Source organism: Anomalospiza imberbis, chromosome 11 (assembly GCF_031753505.1).
Source record: "Anomalospiza imberbis isolate Cuckoo-Finch-1a 21T00152 chromosome 11, ASM3175350v1, whole genome shotgun sequence".
Taxonomy (NCBI): domain Eukaryota; kingdom Metazoa; phylum Chordata; class Aves; order Passeriformes; family Viduidae; genus Anomalospiza; species Anomalospiza imberbis.
In genome coordinates, this window is record NC_089691.1 from 8,593,542 (window position 1) to 8,611,900 (window position 18,359).

The window sequence follows — 18,359 nt, forward strand, 5'->3', positions numbered from 1 at the left end:
TTCTAGAGGGTAGCATTAGGAGAGCTGTGGAAGCTGGGATAACCATTTGTAGAGGTTGTATCTGAAAATTAAATTGCTTGTCCCTCTGTTCTAGGCACTCAACAAGATAGAAGCTGAATGGAAATCTGTTTCGTTCATTGTGGTGCTTTACAAAAACACCAATACCTATATTCTGAAAAGTACCGATGACATTTCTCAGCTCCTAGATGATCATATTGTCCTGGTTCAGAGCATGTCTTTCTCACCCTTCAAGAAACCTTTTGAGGAAAGGATGAACCTGTGGGAAACTAAGCTGAAGATGACACAGGTACTGTTTTTTACTCACACACGTGTGGTGGAGGCAGGCAGCTGGGCTGTTCTACCATGCTTGGACGTGGACACTGCAGTTGCTGCTGGGAACTGGGAGGGCAATTATCAAGAGAGTGTCAGTCTTTAGGGAAGAATAGGGACTGTGAAAGCCCTCTGACACTAGGAAAGTAATGCAGCCCTTTTGCTGCCTATTGCAACATGTTTTGGTGGGGCCAGAGCTCACCTGTTGCTGGGAGTAGTGTTACTGGTCTCTCTAATCATACTGTACTAAGTGGACCTTACAGATTCTTACAGACCCTGTGAAATCCATGCTAATCATCCACATATCAGTGTAGGAAAGCACATGGGAGACTGCTGTTCAAGCAGGATCTGCCAGACTGTGTCAGCGCTTGCTCATCAAACCAGGAGCACCCAGCAGGACTCTCACAGCAAAATAGCAGTGCTGCAGGAGAAAAGTTCCAAAACTTTTGGAAAGGGGAGTGCTAGGAAGTTGTTAATTATTTGGAAAAGAAATTCCAGCTCCTGAGCTTGTAGGTAAATTTTAGAAGTATGGAAGGTGTAAGTACTGCATCACCTCTTTTTTTCTTTCATTCTTGTTTTTATCAAACATGTTCTGGTGCACAGTTTGAATGGTTTTGTTGAACAGGTTCATAGCATGGTGTCCTGATATGCTTTTTTTGTTTTCCACTAGGATGTCCTAGAGGAGTGGCTGAACTGTCAGCGCTCTTGGCTCTACTTGGAGCCAATCTTTAGCTCAGAGGACATCAAAAGACAGCTCCCGGTGGAAAGCCAGCGCTACAGCATTGTGGATAAGGATTGGAGGCGTGTCATGAAGAGTGCTAATGCAAACCCTGAGGTATGTGCCTTGATGAAAGCCAGTGAAGGTATCTCAAACACCTTGGAGCTGTGCTCACACAAGGACTGTGTCTTTGAGTCATTGTTTTCATAATGGTGTGGACATGAGCAGCCCTGTGTTTGCTGTCTAGCCTTGCCCAGGACATTGTGCTCGGTCTCTTCTCTTGGAACTTGGCCTTTTTTTCTGGTGCCTGAATGGACAGAGCCATTCCCTGTAGTGCCTTCCACCAAAGTCTCCACCCCACCAGGTTCCTCCTCCTCGACACACAGACTCTCTGCCTCTTAATGACTCTTGTAACCTGCAGAGGTTGTAATCCATAAGGTAACTCCTTCAGTTCCTCCTCAAGACTGATTCTCTTAAGTTTTTTAGAACCATTTGCCTATTTTTGTGTCCTGGTGGCAGTGCTCTGCTCTCTTCTGTTCTCCAGTCTCCCCTTCCCAGGACTCCTTCACTGCTTGTATTTCATTTTACAAATGTTGGTATTTAGGGGAACCCAGAAATGCTTGTCTCCATAAAGGCTGTTTACCCTCCTTACCCACAAAGCTTACACCTCTCCAGATCCCTGAGAATTCCTGCAAATGAGTCATTTAAATCCCATCAATAACATCATTGGGCAACCCAATTGTCTCCCACATGCTCAGAATACTGATGCTTCCTCTGTTACACATTCTGTTGTAGGTGATTTCTTTGTGCCCTGATCCAGAGCTACTGGAGAAGCTGCAAAATTGTAACAAACTACTTGAACTTGTGCAGAAAGGGCTGAGTGAATATCTGGAGACAAAGAGAGCCGCTTTTCCCAGGTAACCCCAAATTTCACAGGGCTAGATTGCACTCCCTCTTTCAGAAAATGTGAAAGGAGAGGCTCACTGCAGTTCATTCTGCCAAGAAAGAGCAAAACCACCTAAGCTGAGGATTTATTCATGGCCTGCAAACATAAGCAAAGCTGTGCCTTTCAATGCTGCCATCTCATGGGGAGAAAACAGTCACACACAAACGTGGTGAGTTAAGGGCAGTCTGGTAGCATCTTTGCATATCTGTGCCTCAGGATTTATGTAGAAAGGGTGAGGTAAAATTAAAACCTCCAAGTAACTTTGTCTCTTATTCCCTGAAGGAAGACTTCTATTCTTTGATACTCATTTAAACCCTCTTTGCTTGGAAATAATTGACTTCTGCAGAGGGAGAAGTCTGTCTCTACAGAAAGGGAGATGGCTGGATGGTGGCTGCTCAGCTACACAATTACAAAGAGATCAGTCAGAAACTGTCTTCAGCAAAAGGCTTGTTTCCCATCATGCCAGCACTTAACTCTTGCTGCTGCAGTAAACAGAGCCTCTCCTCATACTTCTCTCTGTGTTTGTAGGTTCTACTTCCTTTCAGATGATGAGCTGCTGGAAATACTGTCCCAGACAAAAGACCCCACTGCTGTACAACCTCACCTCCACAAGTGCTTTGAGAACATTGCTCGGGTAGGCAAAGCAAGCACACGAGTGGCTTGACCCACCTTTGGAAAGCTGTGTTTTGGGAATTTGGAGGTGTTCTGAAGTCTGGAGGAATGTTCACATTCTGCTGTATGGAAATGTGTCTCCGGGGAACCTGAAACTGTACACAGGCATTGGAAGGTGCTGCCTGTCCTGAAGTGGGATTCCAGCAGCCTCACATTAGGCATTTCAAAGCCAGGCATCTGCCCATGAACTGGGTACCCTTAGTTGTCCTTCAGACAATGGCGGGGAGATAGGCATGTGCAAAGGATGACTTAGAGAAATTCACTTAGATATCCATCCTAGGAGGGGAGGATACTCCTTCTGGAGACGTGTGTCCATCTACCATGAAGGCCATGAGAAATAGCTCTGACTTAGCTTTCTACTCACAGGCACCTTGTTAGGATGGAATCCCACTCCTACTGACAGCCCCAGAAGGGACAAGGGCTGAACAAGCCTGAGCTGAATTAAGTTTCTGCCTTCATCCCTACTTAGGAGCTGGAGTTAACCTGGCTATTTTTCCTCTTTGCTATTCCTAATAGACTTCAGACTCCATAGCTAGTCACAGCTCAAACCACCACAATACTCAGACAGTAAAACCAATCTCCTAGTCATTAGTTTGGAAAAATAGAAAGGAAATTGAACTGGAAACATGGTGCAAAGCCATTGGAATAAATAAGGGGACTTTCAGTGATATGCTGGGGCACTGGAGAAGCTGTTAAAATTTTACTCTTAAAAGCAGGCACTGTGACATCAAGGGAAATTATTTGAATCTACAGAATTGAGCAGGAGTCAAGGGTCTGAATCCTAGACAGGCGATGAGAAATGTTCATCCTATCTATAATTTGATTTGCTTCACTCAAGTCACACCAGCAATGTGAATCTCTTGTTTTCATACAATCATTTTCCATTATTTGGAGAGGTCATTTTGCATGTCTGTCGCACACTTTATTATCACTACTGGCAACCAAGTTTGGCACCAGGTTCATAATGAGCAAACACTGGTGTAGGCTGGCTGTCCCCTAGGGGCAGGAAAGCAGGGATAGAAAAGAAATCCTCCACTCATATCTCTTGTTGTGCTTCTTCCATTAGCTGAAATTCCAGGAAGACCTACAGATCACACACATGTACTCTGGTGAAGGAGAAGAGGTGAAGCTGTTTTCTCCCATCACTCCCAGTGAGAATGTGGAGGACTGGCTGGTGGAAGTGGAGAAATCCATGAAGGCCAGTGTTCGGGACAACATAGAAAAATCAATTGGTGTTTATCCAGAGGTAAGAGTTTTATCACAGACTGGCAGGTCTCTGATGTGTTGGTTCCAGGCTTGCCACAGAGGTCACCAGAGGTGGGGCTGATGAACTTGGGATGTATTCTACAAGATCTCTCCTCTCCTCTCCTCTCCTCTCCTCTCCTCTCCTCTCCTCTCCTCTCCTCTCCTCTCCTCTCCTCTCCTCTCCTCTCCTCTCCTCTCCTCTCCTCTCCTCTCCTCTCCTCTCCTCTCCTCTCCTCTCCTCTCCTCTCCTCTCCTCTCCTCTCCTCTCCTCTCCTCTCCTCTCCTCTCCTCTCCTCTCCTCTCCTCTCCTCTCCTCTCCTCTCCTCTCCTCTCCTCTCCTCTCCTCTCCTCTCCTCTCCTCTCCTCTCCTCTCCTCTCCTCTCCTCTCCTCTCCTCTCCTCTCCTCTCCTCTCCTCTCCTCTCCTCTCCTCTCCTCTCCTCCTTTCAAAACACAGCCTTTAATACAGTTGTGTCCCTGTAAGTGCAGAATGGGCAGCTGTGCAAAAAGCTACTGGTCTAGCAGAAAGCAAACCCTGCACACTCCCTCACAGCTCTCCTACAGCACAGAGCAACCCTGTATGAATCCATATCTATTCATCTCTCCAGACTACTTCCTCTTTGAAAGGATCTTCTGCTTCAGCTCTCACGTCTCACGCATTGTGCTAGGGGATGGTTAAAGTAATCAAGGCACATGAACTGTTGGTTTCAGTCAGTGCATAGGGGATGCATCTTGGCTCTGGTTTCTGTATAAAAGATATGCTGGTGTAAAATTGAAATTTCTAATCTAGGTAGGGAGAAAGGCTGAAAAATAAAGAAGCCTCAGATGTTTCTGTTACTTTTTCTTATTCAGACTGAAGGTAGGAAAGTTAAAATAGGCCAGAGGAGGGGAAACATTCTTTTGGGTCTCACAGATTCCTGCTCTTCACCTGCTAATGGCTACTTGTAACTGGTTACTGCAAGTGGCATAGTGGAGAGAAGGTACTTGCTGTACCAGTGCCTGAAGATGATTACTTCAGCAAGTAGAGGGGAAAGAAAAGGAAAGCCTCTTACACAAGAATTCAGTGCTGATTTGTTAATCATGCAGCTCAGACCAAGAGGACATAGAAATAAATAAATAAATAAATAAATAAATAAATAAATGTCTTAACACCTTTTTTCCCCCTTTCTCACACCTATTTTTTCCTATTTTAAGACTCCACGTACCACATGGGTCTTGCAATGGCCTGGCCAAGTGGTCATTGCTGGCTGCCAGATTTTCTGGACAAAGGAAGTGTCTGAAGCTCTGGAGGCTGGAGATTTGTCCAGCAGACTTTACCCACAGCTGAGTGCTCAGGTATGAAAATGGATATAAGGGTGAGATTCTGCCAGATGGAGGCTTTTCAGTCATCAGACGTCAGACAAGTTATAAACACAGCCAGGACAATGCTGTTGGGGAAACAGAGACACAGTTTTGTATAGCACTGTTAAAACAAGTGATAAAACAGGTTGTCTTCTTAATTATTAGGGTATTTGTCATAATAAACCTCAAATAATATACAGCATTGATAATATGATCACTACCTGAACACTATAACAAGGTGAAAGATAACTTCTCCAGGGTTACCCAAGAAGCCAAAGGTGAAGAAATGAAGTGATGGACAGTGGAGGAAGCTGCATCCTTCGTGTCAATTCTGTCCATCTAATCACACCTAATACCTGAGAGTTATTACCTCTGGCCTTCATAGTGGCTCTGACTCTTTCTTTTCACCTGAACGTGGTAATGGTGTAGGCAAAACTCAGCTCTGAGCCAGCCCTGAGTAATATTTGCTTTCTGAGCAACTATTTGTACTTCTGAAAAGAGAAGAGGCAGAAGTTGCCTGAGCACAGCATATGATCTGAGACTTAGCATGCCCTGAGTTTGACTGCATTGTGTTGGTACAGAGTGGATTGCTTCAGGGTACTTTCCTTTCGTTCCCCAGCTGGGAGATTTGGTGGCCCTGGTCCGTGGGAGGCTGTCCAAGATGCAGCGAGCAGTGCTGTCAGCTCTTATTGTGATCGAGGTCCATGCCAAGGATGTTGCAGCAAAGCTGGTTGAGGAGAATGTAACAAGCATGAACGACTTTGAGTGGATCTCCCAGCTCAGGTTAGAGAGCACAGCTGTTGAACCTCACCTGGCCTCCCTGGCCAGTCTCCATTCTCCTTACCCATCAGCTGTGTCCATGGCAAATAGAAACAGGAGTATGAGGCAGATCTAGTTTTGGTGGCATCCTCTTTGGCAATATAAACTAACCCATGCCATGATGTTTCACTGTGAAAGGCCATGCTCCTGCCCAAGGGGTGCAATGCTTGATCCCAGGTCCTGTGAGAACTCCTGTCCACCCTGTTGTGTTACTTTATCCTTTCTGCTCTCGAGAGGGAAATCCTTGACATACAGGTCTCCAATTCTGCAGGCTGTAATCTCGTGAGCTGCTGCTTTGTCTGCCAGGCAGTGTTTATCTTTCTGATGCCATGTTCACTCACCATTAGATACTACTGGACAAGGGGAGACCTGTACATCAGAGCAGTCAATGCTGAGTTTATCTATGGCTATGAGTATCTGGGGAACACTGGCCGTCTGGTTATCACACCCCTCACTGACAGGTAAAGACATTGTTTTCTGGGTAACAAATGCACCTTTTTTCTCTTTTCTTTATTTTTTTTTCTTCTGGATTAAACCAAGAATTTGACCATGCAGGTCTTACATCTTAATGTATGTAAATAGAATCCATTTGTACAGTAAAGGACTACTCGAGACAAGTGCACAGGGGCACCCTGGCATTGGTTGCTACTGTATTCTGAGTGATCAGTGCTCAGACTGATTGCTTTCACTCTCCTAATTCCTAATGTAGTGCTCTCATATAAAATGCCCACCTGATAGCTAAGGAGCTCTTCTAGAAACCAGCTAGTACTCTAGAATATGCAGCAGAAATAATAGTTTTACCCTTTTGTAACTGTCCTTTTTCTGCAGAATGAATTTGTTGTAGCCAGTGGCAGAAGGATTTATCCATGCAGGCCCCCATGAATACTAATCAAGGCCACATAGCTCTAACTCCTTTGCAGAATGCTGCATATATAAGCAGTTTTGTAGAATAATGAACGATGAATTCCTCCTTGTCTCCAGCTGTATAGATCATATTTCTCCATGCTGAAGTCAGTAGTACAAATGCTTTTTTTCATCATCTGGTCTCTTCTTTGTTGTAGGTGTTATCTGACACTTACAGGAGCTCTGCACCTGAAATTTGGAGGAGCACCTGCAGGACCAGCAGGAACAGGCAAAACAGAAACAACAAAAGACCTGGGCAAAGCACTGGCAATCCAAACTGTAGTGTTCAACTGCTCTGACCAACTCGACTTTATGGCAATGGGCAAGTTTTTTAAGGGACTAGCCAGGTAAAGTGAAATGCTGAGTGTCATTATTGAGGGATGCTGCACACTGGGAATTGGTGGGTATTTTTTGTAGCAGCCCAAAAGAACAAGAAAAGCCCTAGCAAGGGGGTTACTGAGTTCCAGAATGAGCAAGGTAACAAAATTCCAGCCAGAAAGGAGGAACAGTTGATCCAATTATAAAAAAAAAGAGATAAAAGGAGATCCTTGTTCATTTAAGGCAAAATTGAAATGCTTTGCACTAATCCACAATGCACTAATCCACCTGTGCAAATGTTTGCAGCTTTGGCCTTTATTTTAATATCATCCATGTTGGACTGAGATTCAGCCCACAAGCTGCTTAATCTTAAGAAGAAGAGAATCTGCTGAGAGTATTCAAAATTGAGCAGCCAAGAGAGACTGCTCTAAGCCCTGAGGGATCCTCTCAGAGAGGCTTCTCTCTTCTCTACATTTCAAACAGAGCTGGTCCAATTAGTCTGTTGCACACTGGTGAATCTGAATTAGTTACTCCAACAAAAGCTGATATTCTTTTCTCAGATGTTTTCTTTGTAAGTAATTTAACTTCTTTCTTAAGCTATGCCTTGCGGGAAGATCGCCTTCCTCATATGCATGCTTCCAGCTTTATATATAGTTTTCCAAACTCTGAAAAATGGACTTTAGCATTGTCTAAACTGTATCTGCTGCACTTACAGCTCAGGTACAAACCAGGAATTCAACATGACACCTCTTTAAAGCTCAAATGTGTAACTTGGAGAATTTGTCCCAAGCTCAAGGATCAGATACTGCCATGGGCACTCATCACATGGGCCGGGATGCACAGTTGGGGTGTCCACTGAACCAGGACACAGTGGCTGTGTCAGTTTTCCATGGGACATCAGGGCCATTTTGTGTTCACTTCTAGACTCTATTATGCCTACCCAGTATGTGGATATATAACTTCTAGATCTAGCCGAACTTTTGACTGCAAGTTTGCTCCTGTGTGATGTTCCTGACTCCCTTCATTTTTCCTTCCTTGCCCAGCTCTGGTGCCTGGGCTTGCTTTGATGAGTTCAACCGCATCGATATCGAGGTGCTGTCTGTGGTGGCCCAGCAAATCACAACCATCCAGAAAGCACAGCAGCAGAGGGTATGTAAGGGTATGTGGATGCAAAGGCAGGCAAAAAAAGTCTCCACTTGAGCTAGTTCAGGCAAGTCTTTGTCCCTGCACACACCTTCAAGCTTCACTTCTCAGGGCCAACTCTTAACTGACATCCTTGAGGAGAGGTTTGAACAATGTCCTAACTATGGCACATCCTATGAGTCCATTACAGTCAACATCCTCAGGGGAATTTTTAACTTCACCTTAGTCTATGCTGCCAGAGTTGCCCACACTCTCACAGGCTAAAGTACCTCTCAACTTGAGCTGTAGTGCCAACAGACTTTGGTGTGGGAGACATTCTGATACAGATCCACTGAGTTGATCAAAACTGGAGCTGTGATAAAGGCAGTCAGTGTTCTGACATGAGTTGCTCAGCACCAAATTTGTCTAAATGTGTTAACCAAGCTTTGGTGGATTCACAAAACCCTGTATGTGCAGAAAAATGCATATCCGTGCACACAGAGTTGCATTGTAACATGAATTGCTGTGAATCGTTGGCTTTAATGGAGATTCAGCTGTCAGCCAGTCTAGCAGCCAGCCTCTGCTTTGTTCTCTGGAGGCCCAGAAGGGTTAAGACCTGAATCGCCTTGACTTTGGCTTGGAATTAGAAACTTGCTCTCTGTAAATTCTTCTGCATTACTTTATCCCCCATCTGAAATTACTACCTACACAGCTTTAAAAAGGATTTAGGTTTCTCTTTGCCCTCTTTGCCATGAGTTAATTCAAGTCTGATCTCTAGTGCAAAATAAATGGAAAGACGTTTGTTTACAGCTGAAGGGATAGAAGTCTGTTTGAGAGTTTAAAGAAAAAAAAAAAAAAAGAAAATTTAATCTATCAGTAAATCTTCCACAAGCCCAGTCTTTTATATAGGGAAAAATATTGCTGGTAATACTGGGTTCCTGCAGTGGGACCAGATTGAGTCACTACTGTTGTGGGCAGCTCTGTGTGTGTTTGTGCTTTATAATTTAACAACTAAAAGCTATTGTTCTCCTCTTGGAAGATTCTGCTACATTATTTAGTTTGCAGATCAGGCTCTGTTCTTCAAGGATGATCATATTTTTAATTTTCCAGGTGGAAACTTTCATGTTTGAAGGCACAGAGATCCCACTGGTCCCATCCTGTGCAGTCTTCATCACAATGAACCCAGGGTATGCTGGGCGCACTGAACTGCCAGATAACCTGAAGGTAAGGAGGGCAGGCTGCACAGACAGAAAGAAGAGGGGCAGTAAAGGTGCTGGGTGCTACCTGGACCCACCAGTGTGTCCATGACAAGAGTTAGGGTGTGATGCTTTTGGAGAGTCTCCAGGATCACTTTGAGATTTGAACCACATGTGTAAGGAAATGGCACTGTTCAGATTGCAGTCTGCAGGGATGCTACAGTGACAGCTGCCAGGCACACTCATGTTGTGTCCTCTAAACAGTCTGGAATGGATACTCAGCCTTTTCAGTTTGCTGGGAAAAAAAGCAAGAAACGACAGTGTTTTGAACATTGTGTTGGGTCTGTATGTTCCAGGCTCTCTTTCGCCCTGTGGCTATGATGGTCCCAGATTACTCCATGATTGCTGAGATCTCACTCTACTCCTTTGGGTTTAATGAAGCCAAAGTCCTTGCAAAGAAGATCACCACAACATTCAAACTATTGTCAGAACAGCTCAGCTCCCAGGTAGATGCCTTAATGTCCAAGACTGTTTTTTAAATGTGAGACTTTCTCAGCCTAGGCATGAAGTACCTGGATGGTTTTTTTGGTGCCTTGTCATAGCATATCTCAAAAAGGTCACCTCACCTATTCTTTATCTTCCTTGTTTCTTTCTAATTCTCATTTCTGCTCCTGTGGCTGGACTTGGATTCACCTTAAATCCTATTTAGGATTACAGTGGCAGGACAGTTGAACCAAACATCCCTGCCTGCTTTTCCTTCCATCTAGGATTTTTCGTTGTGCACTTATTCTCATCTCTCTCATTCATAGACTGTACAGCTGAGGACTAATTAGTTGTTTGAAGGATACTGAGAATAGAGTTGGATGACGGAGGAATTGTTCTGAAGGCATAACTCTCTCATATTTCTTTTCTCACCTGCTAACTGAGTGCATGCCTAAGTTTACTTTTTTAGGTGGTGCTCCTCTATCTGATGATATTGTTTCCTCTGTGCCTTTTTCAGGACCACTATGACTTTGGGATGAGAGCTGTGAAGACTGTCATCTCAACAGCTGGCAATCTCAAAAGAGAGAATCCTGATATGGATGAGGTAAATGTGCTTGTACTTCACTCTGCCATAGACTTATGGGGCCTTTTCTGCAGCCTCACACAAGAGGAAAGATCTCTGAAGTCCTGTGTTCTCAATTCCTTGCAGGAGCTGATCTGCCTGCGAGCCATTAGGGATGCCAACGTACCCAAATTCCTGCAGGATGACCTCAAGCTCTTCAATGGTATTGTCTCAGATTTATTTCCGAATATCAAAGAAACACCTGTTGATTATGGCATCCTGGAAGAAGCCATCCGCAAGTCCTGCATCCAGGCAAATCTGAAGGATGTTGATGGTGAGGGGAAAGGCTCTCCACAAGCTCCCTCTGGACCTGGGCCTTTAGTCCAGCATGCTGCCCTAGGAAAGAGATGTGTTCCCAGACCCACTCTGCATCATCTTCCTGTACAGGTTTTGTGACTAAATGCATCCAGCTGTACGAGACCACCGTAGTTCGTCACGGCCTGATGCTGGTGGGACCAACAGGTTCTGGGAAGACAAAGGTATGGGTGAGACACTGTGCTGGCCCCAGCAAACCATCACCTCCTAGTGATGCAGTGGGTTAAGTTTCACAGAAGACCCCTACTGGCATCTAAAGCTCCTCTCAGATTGAAGTCAGGGCACAAAGATGCTGCCTGTTAGTAATAATTTATAGCCATGGGGAGGTATATTACTTGTTCACTTTTGAGCTGTGAGATTAGACTGAGGCTCATTAGTTCTGCTGCACATTTCTGAGGCTGAGACATACTTTGACCTCTCTAGGTGCTTCAGGCCTCTTACACAGAAGATCTAACTTTCTCCTCCACTGCATATAGAGTGCTTAATTTCTGTGCTTTTATTTCAGCCAGTCATCTTTGTACTATGATATTACCCTTCACTATGTCTCTTTTCTCACTGCATTTGAATGCATTTGCTGTGAGAGCAAGTGGCTTTGTCGCTCTGGAGCCATGGCAGTTAACTCTGGCTGTCCTGCTTTTGCAGAGTTATGAAGTCCTGGCAGCTGCAATGACATCACTGAAAGGTCAGCCTGCAGCCAGTGGTGGGAATTACGAAGCAGTCCGCTACTTTGTACTGAATCCCAAATCCATCACAATGGGCCAGCTTTATGGAGAGTTCAACTTGCTAACGCATGAATGGTAAAGTACAAAACCTTCTTTCCTTTCTTCCAGACAGAAAACACTTTTCTGGTCTTGAGCGTCTTCTCTCCAAGGCTGAGAACCGTTTGGGGTGGTGGCATAAAACCAGAAGTGATCAAGTCCTTATCCCCACCAAGCTACAATAGCCAGTCACGGCGATTTAAGCTGACATCCCTCATTGTGCACTTGGCCCGTCTGCCAGCACATGCCCAGACAGTTCCTGCAGCTCAGCTTGCAGCATTAACTGCAGAACAATAATTCAATAGCTTTGGAGCACATGCCCCTGCTCCTAAGATACAGCAGCTTAAAAACACTTGCTTTGCTTCTGAAGAAAAGTGACCTCTGTACTGCGCACTTGAATTGTTCTGTATAAATACTCTGGTATCCTTGAGTGATGAGGAATGACTCTGAGGCATAAAGAGGAATTTCATTCCTGTTGCCAGGGTTCCTGCTTGCTTACATGGTTTGGTAACAAGAACCAATAGCCCACTTGCCCTCTTTATAGCCAGGTCCTACTGCTTATGTTTCCATATGTGACCTGAGGATGACTTTGCAGCTTACTTTATCCCTAAGCTAGGATGTGAGAAGCAGTGTGAATCTCCCTTTGGCCCTGTCAGCCAGCACTTGTCTCAGGGCAAAGCTAAAGACTGTTCTGTAAAATGAGTGAAACTAAACATATATAAAACTACCTACCTCTAGGAAAAGTGCAAGCCAGTAAACATTACTGATGCTGTGACCAGAGCTTCCCAGCTTAGGATCTGGTACATATTTACTGAAGGACATTTTACAGGAGCTCCAATTAAGCTCAACAGTTTATTTATGATGTGACTCTACACGGGCATGTCAATGTGACAAAAAAGAAAAATACAGCAGTTGTGTAAAATATATTTACAGACAAATCCATCTGCTTTAATCAGCTGAGCTTTAGAACAGACTGTTTTCCCTTGATCTCAGTAACAATACCCTGGAATTCACTAGTACTATAAAAATAACAAATAATTATTTAATAGCAGGAGTCAAGTCCAGGGTCTGAATGGAAACTCTGCTCAAGGTTTCCATGTACAGATTAAATTCTTGCTGTCAACAGCCAGCATTCCTTGTGTCTGCTCTCCTGGTCACCAGCTCCAGCACCACCTGGGTTTACAGGCAGCTGAGGAAGGGGAACTTCAGTTATAAAGAGGGTAGGGTCATGCTCTTTAGCCTGGATTTATCCTTTTAACCTTGAGAAAAAGAGGCACCTCCAGAGAGCAGATAATCTGTCTGTGACCTGAACTGGATGCTACCAAGGCCTTTTTACTCTTCACTAAGGACAGAGATGTTAAAGGGAAGCTTGACATCTTACAGTTAAATGACATGAATTCCAGATCCTGATGACCAAATAAATTGTTTTGTGGTGTCACTCAGGCTGAGATGTGTCTCAGTAAAAAAAAGAATGAGGTGAACCTTTCTGCAGCTCACGGATAAGGGAGACACATGAAGCAGGATAACATTGCCTTTTGTGGTGGGAACTTTGCCATTAATATCGGCAAAACCAGAATGGGCCAAGCCCTGCTTTCCTCCTGCCTTTCAGGACAGACGGGATCTTTTCCACACTCATGCGTCGGGGAACCGTGGCCACTGACTCCAGCAAGAAGTGGTACATGTTTGATGGGCCAGTGGATGCTTTGTGGATTGAGAACATGAACACTGTACTTGATGACAATAAGAAGCTGTGCCTCAGCTCAGGGGAAATCATCAAGATGACAGACGTAACTCATCCCTACCACTTTTGCTGCCTGTTGTCTGTACTCCTTGCTCCCTGCACTGAAATACGTATCAAAACTGAGGAGGTCCTTATCCTTTCTTTTCTAATTTCCAGAGCATGACCATGATGTTTGAAGTCCAGGATTTGGCTGTTGCTTCCCCTGCCACAGTCTCCCGCTGTGGCATGGTTTACCTGGAACCCAGCATTTTGGGGCTGGAGCCTTTCATTGAATGCTGGCTGAAAAATATGCCAGATGTCATGCAGCGCTTCACACAGCAGCTGGCATCTCTCTTCAAGAGATTCCTCCAGGTGAGCTACTGTTCTGTTCCAGCCTTTCCATGTCATCTCGAACATCAACCAGCCCAGACTTGTCAAGGCCTAGATTTAAATGCCATTGTAGGAACATTTCCTACCAGCATAATATCTATCATGGAAACTTCTCTGTGAATTTTGTGGCCTTAATAGAGGTTACTCACTGATCTCTTAGATGTGACTGAGTCTTATTGGTCATTATAGTTGGCTTTATTTCATTTCAAAATTATCTTCTGGACAAAACCATCCCTAGTGCAGTTCCATAGCTTAGAATGGAGTACCTCCAGGGAGAAGGTTGTACAAACAAGTCTTGTTATTTTTACTCTGCTGATAAGCCATTATTTTAATGAAGAACCTGGAGCTACAAAGGAAGGCTCTAAAGGGAGCAAACCATTTAACAGCAGTGATAGCACAAGATGCATATAAGTGTTGCACAGAACCAAGAGGGAGGCCCAGAGGTTTCTTGGTGTTAAGACTGAACCAAGGGGCTCATCTTGCTTTTCTCCAGTAAAAATGATGGTACTTGGGATGCAGTTGGAAATGGCAGCATTCTCAGTCACGGTCTCCCTGCTAAACATAACATGATGGAGGTGAACAAGAAGGTAAAACCAAAGACAGTTGTGCTGGATGGTGACACTGAGCTGTCCCTGCCTGTCTTTCCAGGAGGCCATTGACTTTTTACGAAGCTCTGTGAAGGAGATAATTGCTTCTACAGACGGAAACCTCACAATGAGCCTCCTCGTACTCTTGGAATGTTTGTATCAGCCTTTCATTCCCATTAAGGTAGATTTTGCTACCTCTGTCACTGTTACTTGTGTCTGTAACTGTTAAGGATGCTAAGTTATGGAAAGGGTTAGTCACCAGAGAACAAGATGCTGGTGCAGAAGGGTCATTCTGTAGCTCGTCTATGTGGCAGAAGGTAATACAGCATCCAGCAAAGCACAGGGAAACCTGGAAGGATTATGCTCTGTCCGCTGAAGGAACACAAGATAAGCTCCATGCCTACCAGGCTGGAGGGCAGAGGTTCACTTTTATTTATAGTAGAGGGAATTGGAGAATGAGAGGAAAGCAAAGATCAGGGCTGAGCAGTGATGCACTTCAGATTGCAGGTCCTTTGAGAATTGGTATTGAAGAAGGCTGGACAATTTTCAAATTAAAAACCTAAGATTAAATTCTTCTCCCGTCTCCTGTTGAGTGACGTTAGTTCAGCAAAGGGAGTCTCTCAAGTACACCAATGAAACAACAAATTTTAATCCACATAATATATTAACAAGTCCTGTGAAAAACTGGCTAGAAAAAAATACATAGAAGCTGAATGGAATTATGAGCAAATTAAGAAGAGTCTGGGGTTTGTGTGCTGTAATTATACCTGAGAATTTTTCTTCTGCTTGTCTCTGGTTCTAAGGGATTTAAGAAAATTCCCCCAGAGAAGATTGCTCGTATGGGAGAGCTGATTGAACCTTGGTTTATATTTGCCTTGATCTGGAGTGTGGGTGCTACTGGAGATTCCCTAGGTCGTGAGGCCTTTAGTTCATGGCTCAGGAAAAAAATGGCAAAGGAAAAGGTGAGTAAAAGAAAAGCAGATCTTCTCTAATTATAGTGGAATTAGTAGTGAGGAATGGGGATTGGAGCTGAATGCCTGGAGGCTTTGGATGGACTTCCTGTTGGCAGCTGGTATGCCACTCTCTCAAAGGGACTCCTGGAGCTGGAAGTTCTGTGAGAGACCTGAGCCCCCTGGCCTGGGTAGCATCCCATTAGTAAAGTCTTCCTTGAAGTAGTGCATATCCTCCTGTGAATTCAGCTGAGTGGCAGCCAGGTTCACCACAGTTTTATTCTCACAGGTCTGGTTACTCTTCCCAGAAGAAGGACTGGTTTATGACTATAAACTGAATGATGCTGGGCTTAGCAGTACTGAAGAAGATCTGGATGAAGAAGTCCCCAGAGAGGTAAAATATTTAATTTTTAATTCCAAGCTGGGTAATTTAGGAGGAGGGACCAGGAAGCAACATAGTCCTACGGGATTTGGAAGGATTTTCTCATCAAGGGCAAAGAAGAAAGGCCTATAGAAAGCAAACAGGAATGTTTAAATCAAAATTAACCTTTTCATTGAATCAGGAAGGCAGTTTCTTGCCTTCAGAGCTGTGAACCAGATCTTTCAAAGCTGAGCCATGAGCTGGTCCGTTGATTCCTGTGTGTCTCTGTCAGTGCTCTGAAAAGTGAGAGGTAGCACAGGTGTGGCTGCTGGAGGACAGGGAGAAGCTCATATGGGTTGATCTGTCTGTGTTAGAAAGCAGTGAACAACAGCAGAAGAGCTATGTGCAGCAGAGTCTGGAATAGCAGCAAGGCAGATAATATTCCATCTTTTTCACAAGAGACAGCAGTGTAGGGCATGTCAGGGTCATCTTGACTGACAATCACCAGACTCTGGGCTAAAAGGAATTTTAAAAGAGGGGAAATCCTTCCCCTTCCTGAAATGAAACAAAGAACCCTACAGGAGTCTCAGGTGCTTAACAGAAGATGCCAGTGTGGTCTCTGTGGGAAGGCCACATGGGGTGGTCAGGAATGTAGATTTTCTCCTGTATTCTCCAGCACAGCCCAGGCAGAAGCTCTATCTCATTTGTATAGTGGCCTCTGGGAGGCTCATCTGCAGCTTCAGTCTAGCACAAGAGATCCATATCTTGTACAAGTAGAAAACCTCATGTGCCTCTGAGTGCAACGGGGGTGATGGCACAAAATGGGAAGACAGGAGCCCAGATAAGCCCCCTTTGGCCCTCTGCCATGGGCAGAATTCCTATTCTTGCAGATATCACAAGTGCTCCATCCTGTTTTGATCCCAGTTCTCAGAAGGGAGGGCAGGTGTGTTGCTGCTGGGGCAATGACCTCTAAGTCTCGGGCTCTGTCCCTCCCAGAAGTAATGAGTCAAACACTCCCAGCATTTCCATACAGAAAGGTAAGGGTGGCAAGACTCAACAGAGGGGTTGGAAACCTGAATTTCTCATCAGAATCCAAGCTATTACATAGAGAGCGATGAGAGGGAAAATAGCAGAAATAGTTTTCCTTTTCTTAGAAGGGATAGATGCCCCCTCTAAGCAGACTCCAATCTTTCAGGTACACTGGGAGATGTGGCTGGATGCTACAGCAAAGTTCACGATGGTTCCAGACACCAATTTCTGCGATGTTATTGTGCCCACGAGGAACACAGTCCAAATGGCCTATCTGCTGGAGCTGTTGCTCACCAACTATAAGCCAGTACGTGCCCAGCCTTGTTTTTGAATTTTTTATTCAACCTCTTCTTCGCACAGTGCACTCAGAACTTAACAGCTACCTAATACTATGGGATTATTTCCCACTTCCATGGATTTGTATCTCTCTGCTCCAAATCTGTGCTTTAGCACTAAGAGTATCCATTCGGTCCCCAGGCACCATGCCAGCACCCTGAAGGGATATCAACACTCAGTTGTTCAATCAAAATGCAGAAATTGCTAGATAGCCCATCACCATCCTTCTTTACCTGTTTCCTACAATACCACTTCATACTTCTCTGGTTGGATTCCATCCACACCAAGAGATTTTGGTATAGGGCAGCTGACCTTATTGAAGAAGCAAGTCCAAGAGTCCTCTCCCAGCTTTCAAATGCCTAAAAGAGCAGTAAAACCTGCATTTCCTCCAGCCAATGTCAGAGTTCTGGGAAACACAGGCTGCTTGCCTGTGATTATGCTGCATTGCTGATTGTGCTTCTAGGTTCTTTGCATTGGTCCCACTGGCACAGGGAAGACTCTCACAATTGCAGACAAGCTCTTGAAGAACTTGCCTAACAAATACATCACCCACTTCCTGATGTTTTCAGCACGCACCTCTTCTAACCAAACGCAGGATCTCATCGACAGCAAACTGGATAAGAGGCAAGATTCCTTTCTGTGTGTGCAAAGGCAGTATCCCTGAGCTCAGTGTTTCTATCAACTTGGTTATTTAGTTTCATCCCAAGACCTGAAGGTGCCCTGAGCACGTATAGCTGTGGATAACGCATAGGACACACAGCACATCTGAGCTGGGATTGTGAGAGCCAATAATAGCTTGTTATAATGGCAAGAAAGTGAGAAGGATTAGTGAGGGTCGATAAAAGTTGCTCCAATTCTAGTTATTCCAGAAATACTACATTTCACAGCACAGGTGTTTGCAAATCCTGGTGTGGGATCTTTACAGAAAGTGATGAAGGGAGAAAATGTGGCTGCCCACCCACAATCCCATTCCCCACAGTAAACAGCTTCCATTTCACCTCCCTGGTCAGCCACTGGTTTGAAGTTTCCAACAGGTTCATGGGCTCAAGCTTTGCTTTTATTTGCACCCATTTACTCCTTGGCATTGTGCATAAGTAGACAAAATTTCACATGGAGAGAAGCCAGTGCCTCGAACATTGCTCCAGATCTTTTCCATGGAAAGGTCCTTACAAAGGACTGTATCAAGTGTAAAAAATAGCT

At 44.6% G+C, this 18,359-nt stretch overlaps 1 protein-coding gene across 2 annotated transcripts in view; it reads left to right on the forward strand.

Moving 5' to 3' along the window:
- DNAH1 (dynein axonemal heavy chain 1) overlaps positions 1 to 18,359 on the forward strand; it is a 71,212-nt gene that overhangs the window by 26,480 nt on the left and 26,373 nt on the right. For both annotated transcript variants that reach the window (XM_068201721.1, XM_068201722.1), the window contains exons 21-43: positions 95 to 307; positions 1,001 to 1,165; positions 1,844 to 1,965; positions 2,523 to 2,628; positions 3,733 to 3,912; positions 5,104 to 5,244; positions 5,870 to 6,033; positions 6,417 to 6,530; positions 7,131 to 7,319; positions 8,334 to 8,439; positions 9,523 to 9,636; positions 9,965 to 10,114; positions 10,609 to 10,695; positions 10,801 to 10,987; positions 11,101 to 11,192; positions 11,671 to 11,825; positions 13,396 to 13,573; positions 13,684 to 13,878; positions 14,545 to 14,664; positions 15,287 to 15,445; positions 15,723 to 15,827; positions 16,990 to 17,130; positions 17,623 to 17,783. In XM_068201721.1, the coding sequence (XP_068057822.1) occupies positions 95 to 307; positions 1,001 to 1,165; positions 1,844 to 1,965; positions 2,523 to 2,628; positions 3,733 to 3,912; positions 5,104 to 5,244; positions 5,870 to 6,033; positions 6,417 to 6,530; positions 7,131 to 7,319; positions 8,334 to 8,439; positions 9,523 to 9,636; positions 9,965 to 10,114; positions 10,609 to 10,695; positions 10,801 to 10,987; positions 11,101 to 11,192; positions 11,671 to 11,825; positions 13,396 to 13,573; positions 13,684 to 13,878; positions 14,545 to 14,664; positions 15,287 to 15,445; positions 15,723 to 15,827; positions 16,990 to 17,130; positions 17,623 to 17,783 (3,344 nt within the window). The remainder of the gene's footprint in view (positions 1 to 94; positions 308 to 1,000; positions 1,166 to 1,843; positions 1,966 to 2,522; positions 2,629 to 3,732; positions 3,913 to 5,103; positions 5,245 to 5,869; positions 6,034 to 6,416; positions 6,531 to 7,130; positions 7,320 to 8,333; positions 8,440 to 9,522; positions 9,637 to 9,964; positions 10,115 to 10,608; positions 10,696 to 10,800; positions 10,988 to 11,100; positions 11,193 to 11,670; positions 11,826 to 13,395; positions 13,574 to 13,683; positions 13,879 to 14,544; positions 14,665 to 15,286; positions 15,446 to 15,722; positions 15,828 to 16,989; positions 17,131 to 17,622; positions 17,784 to 18,359) is intronic.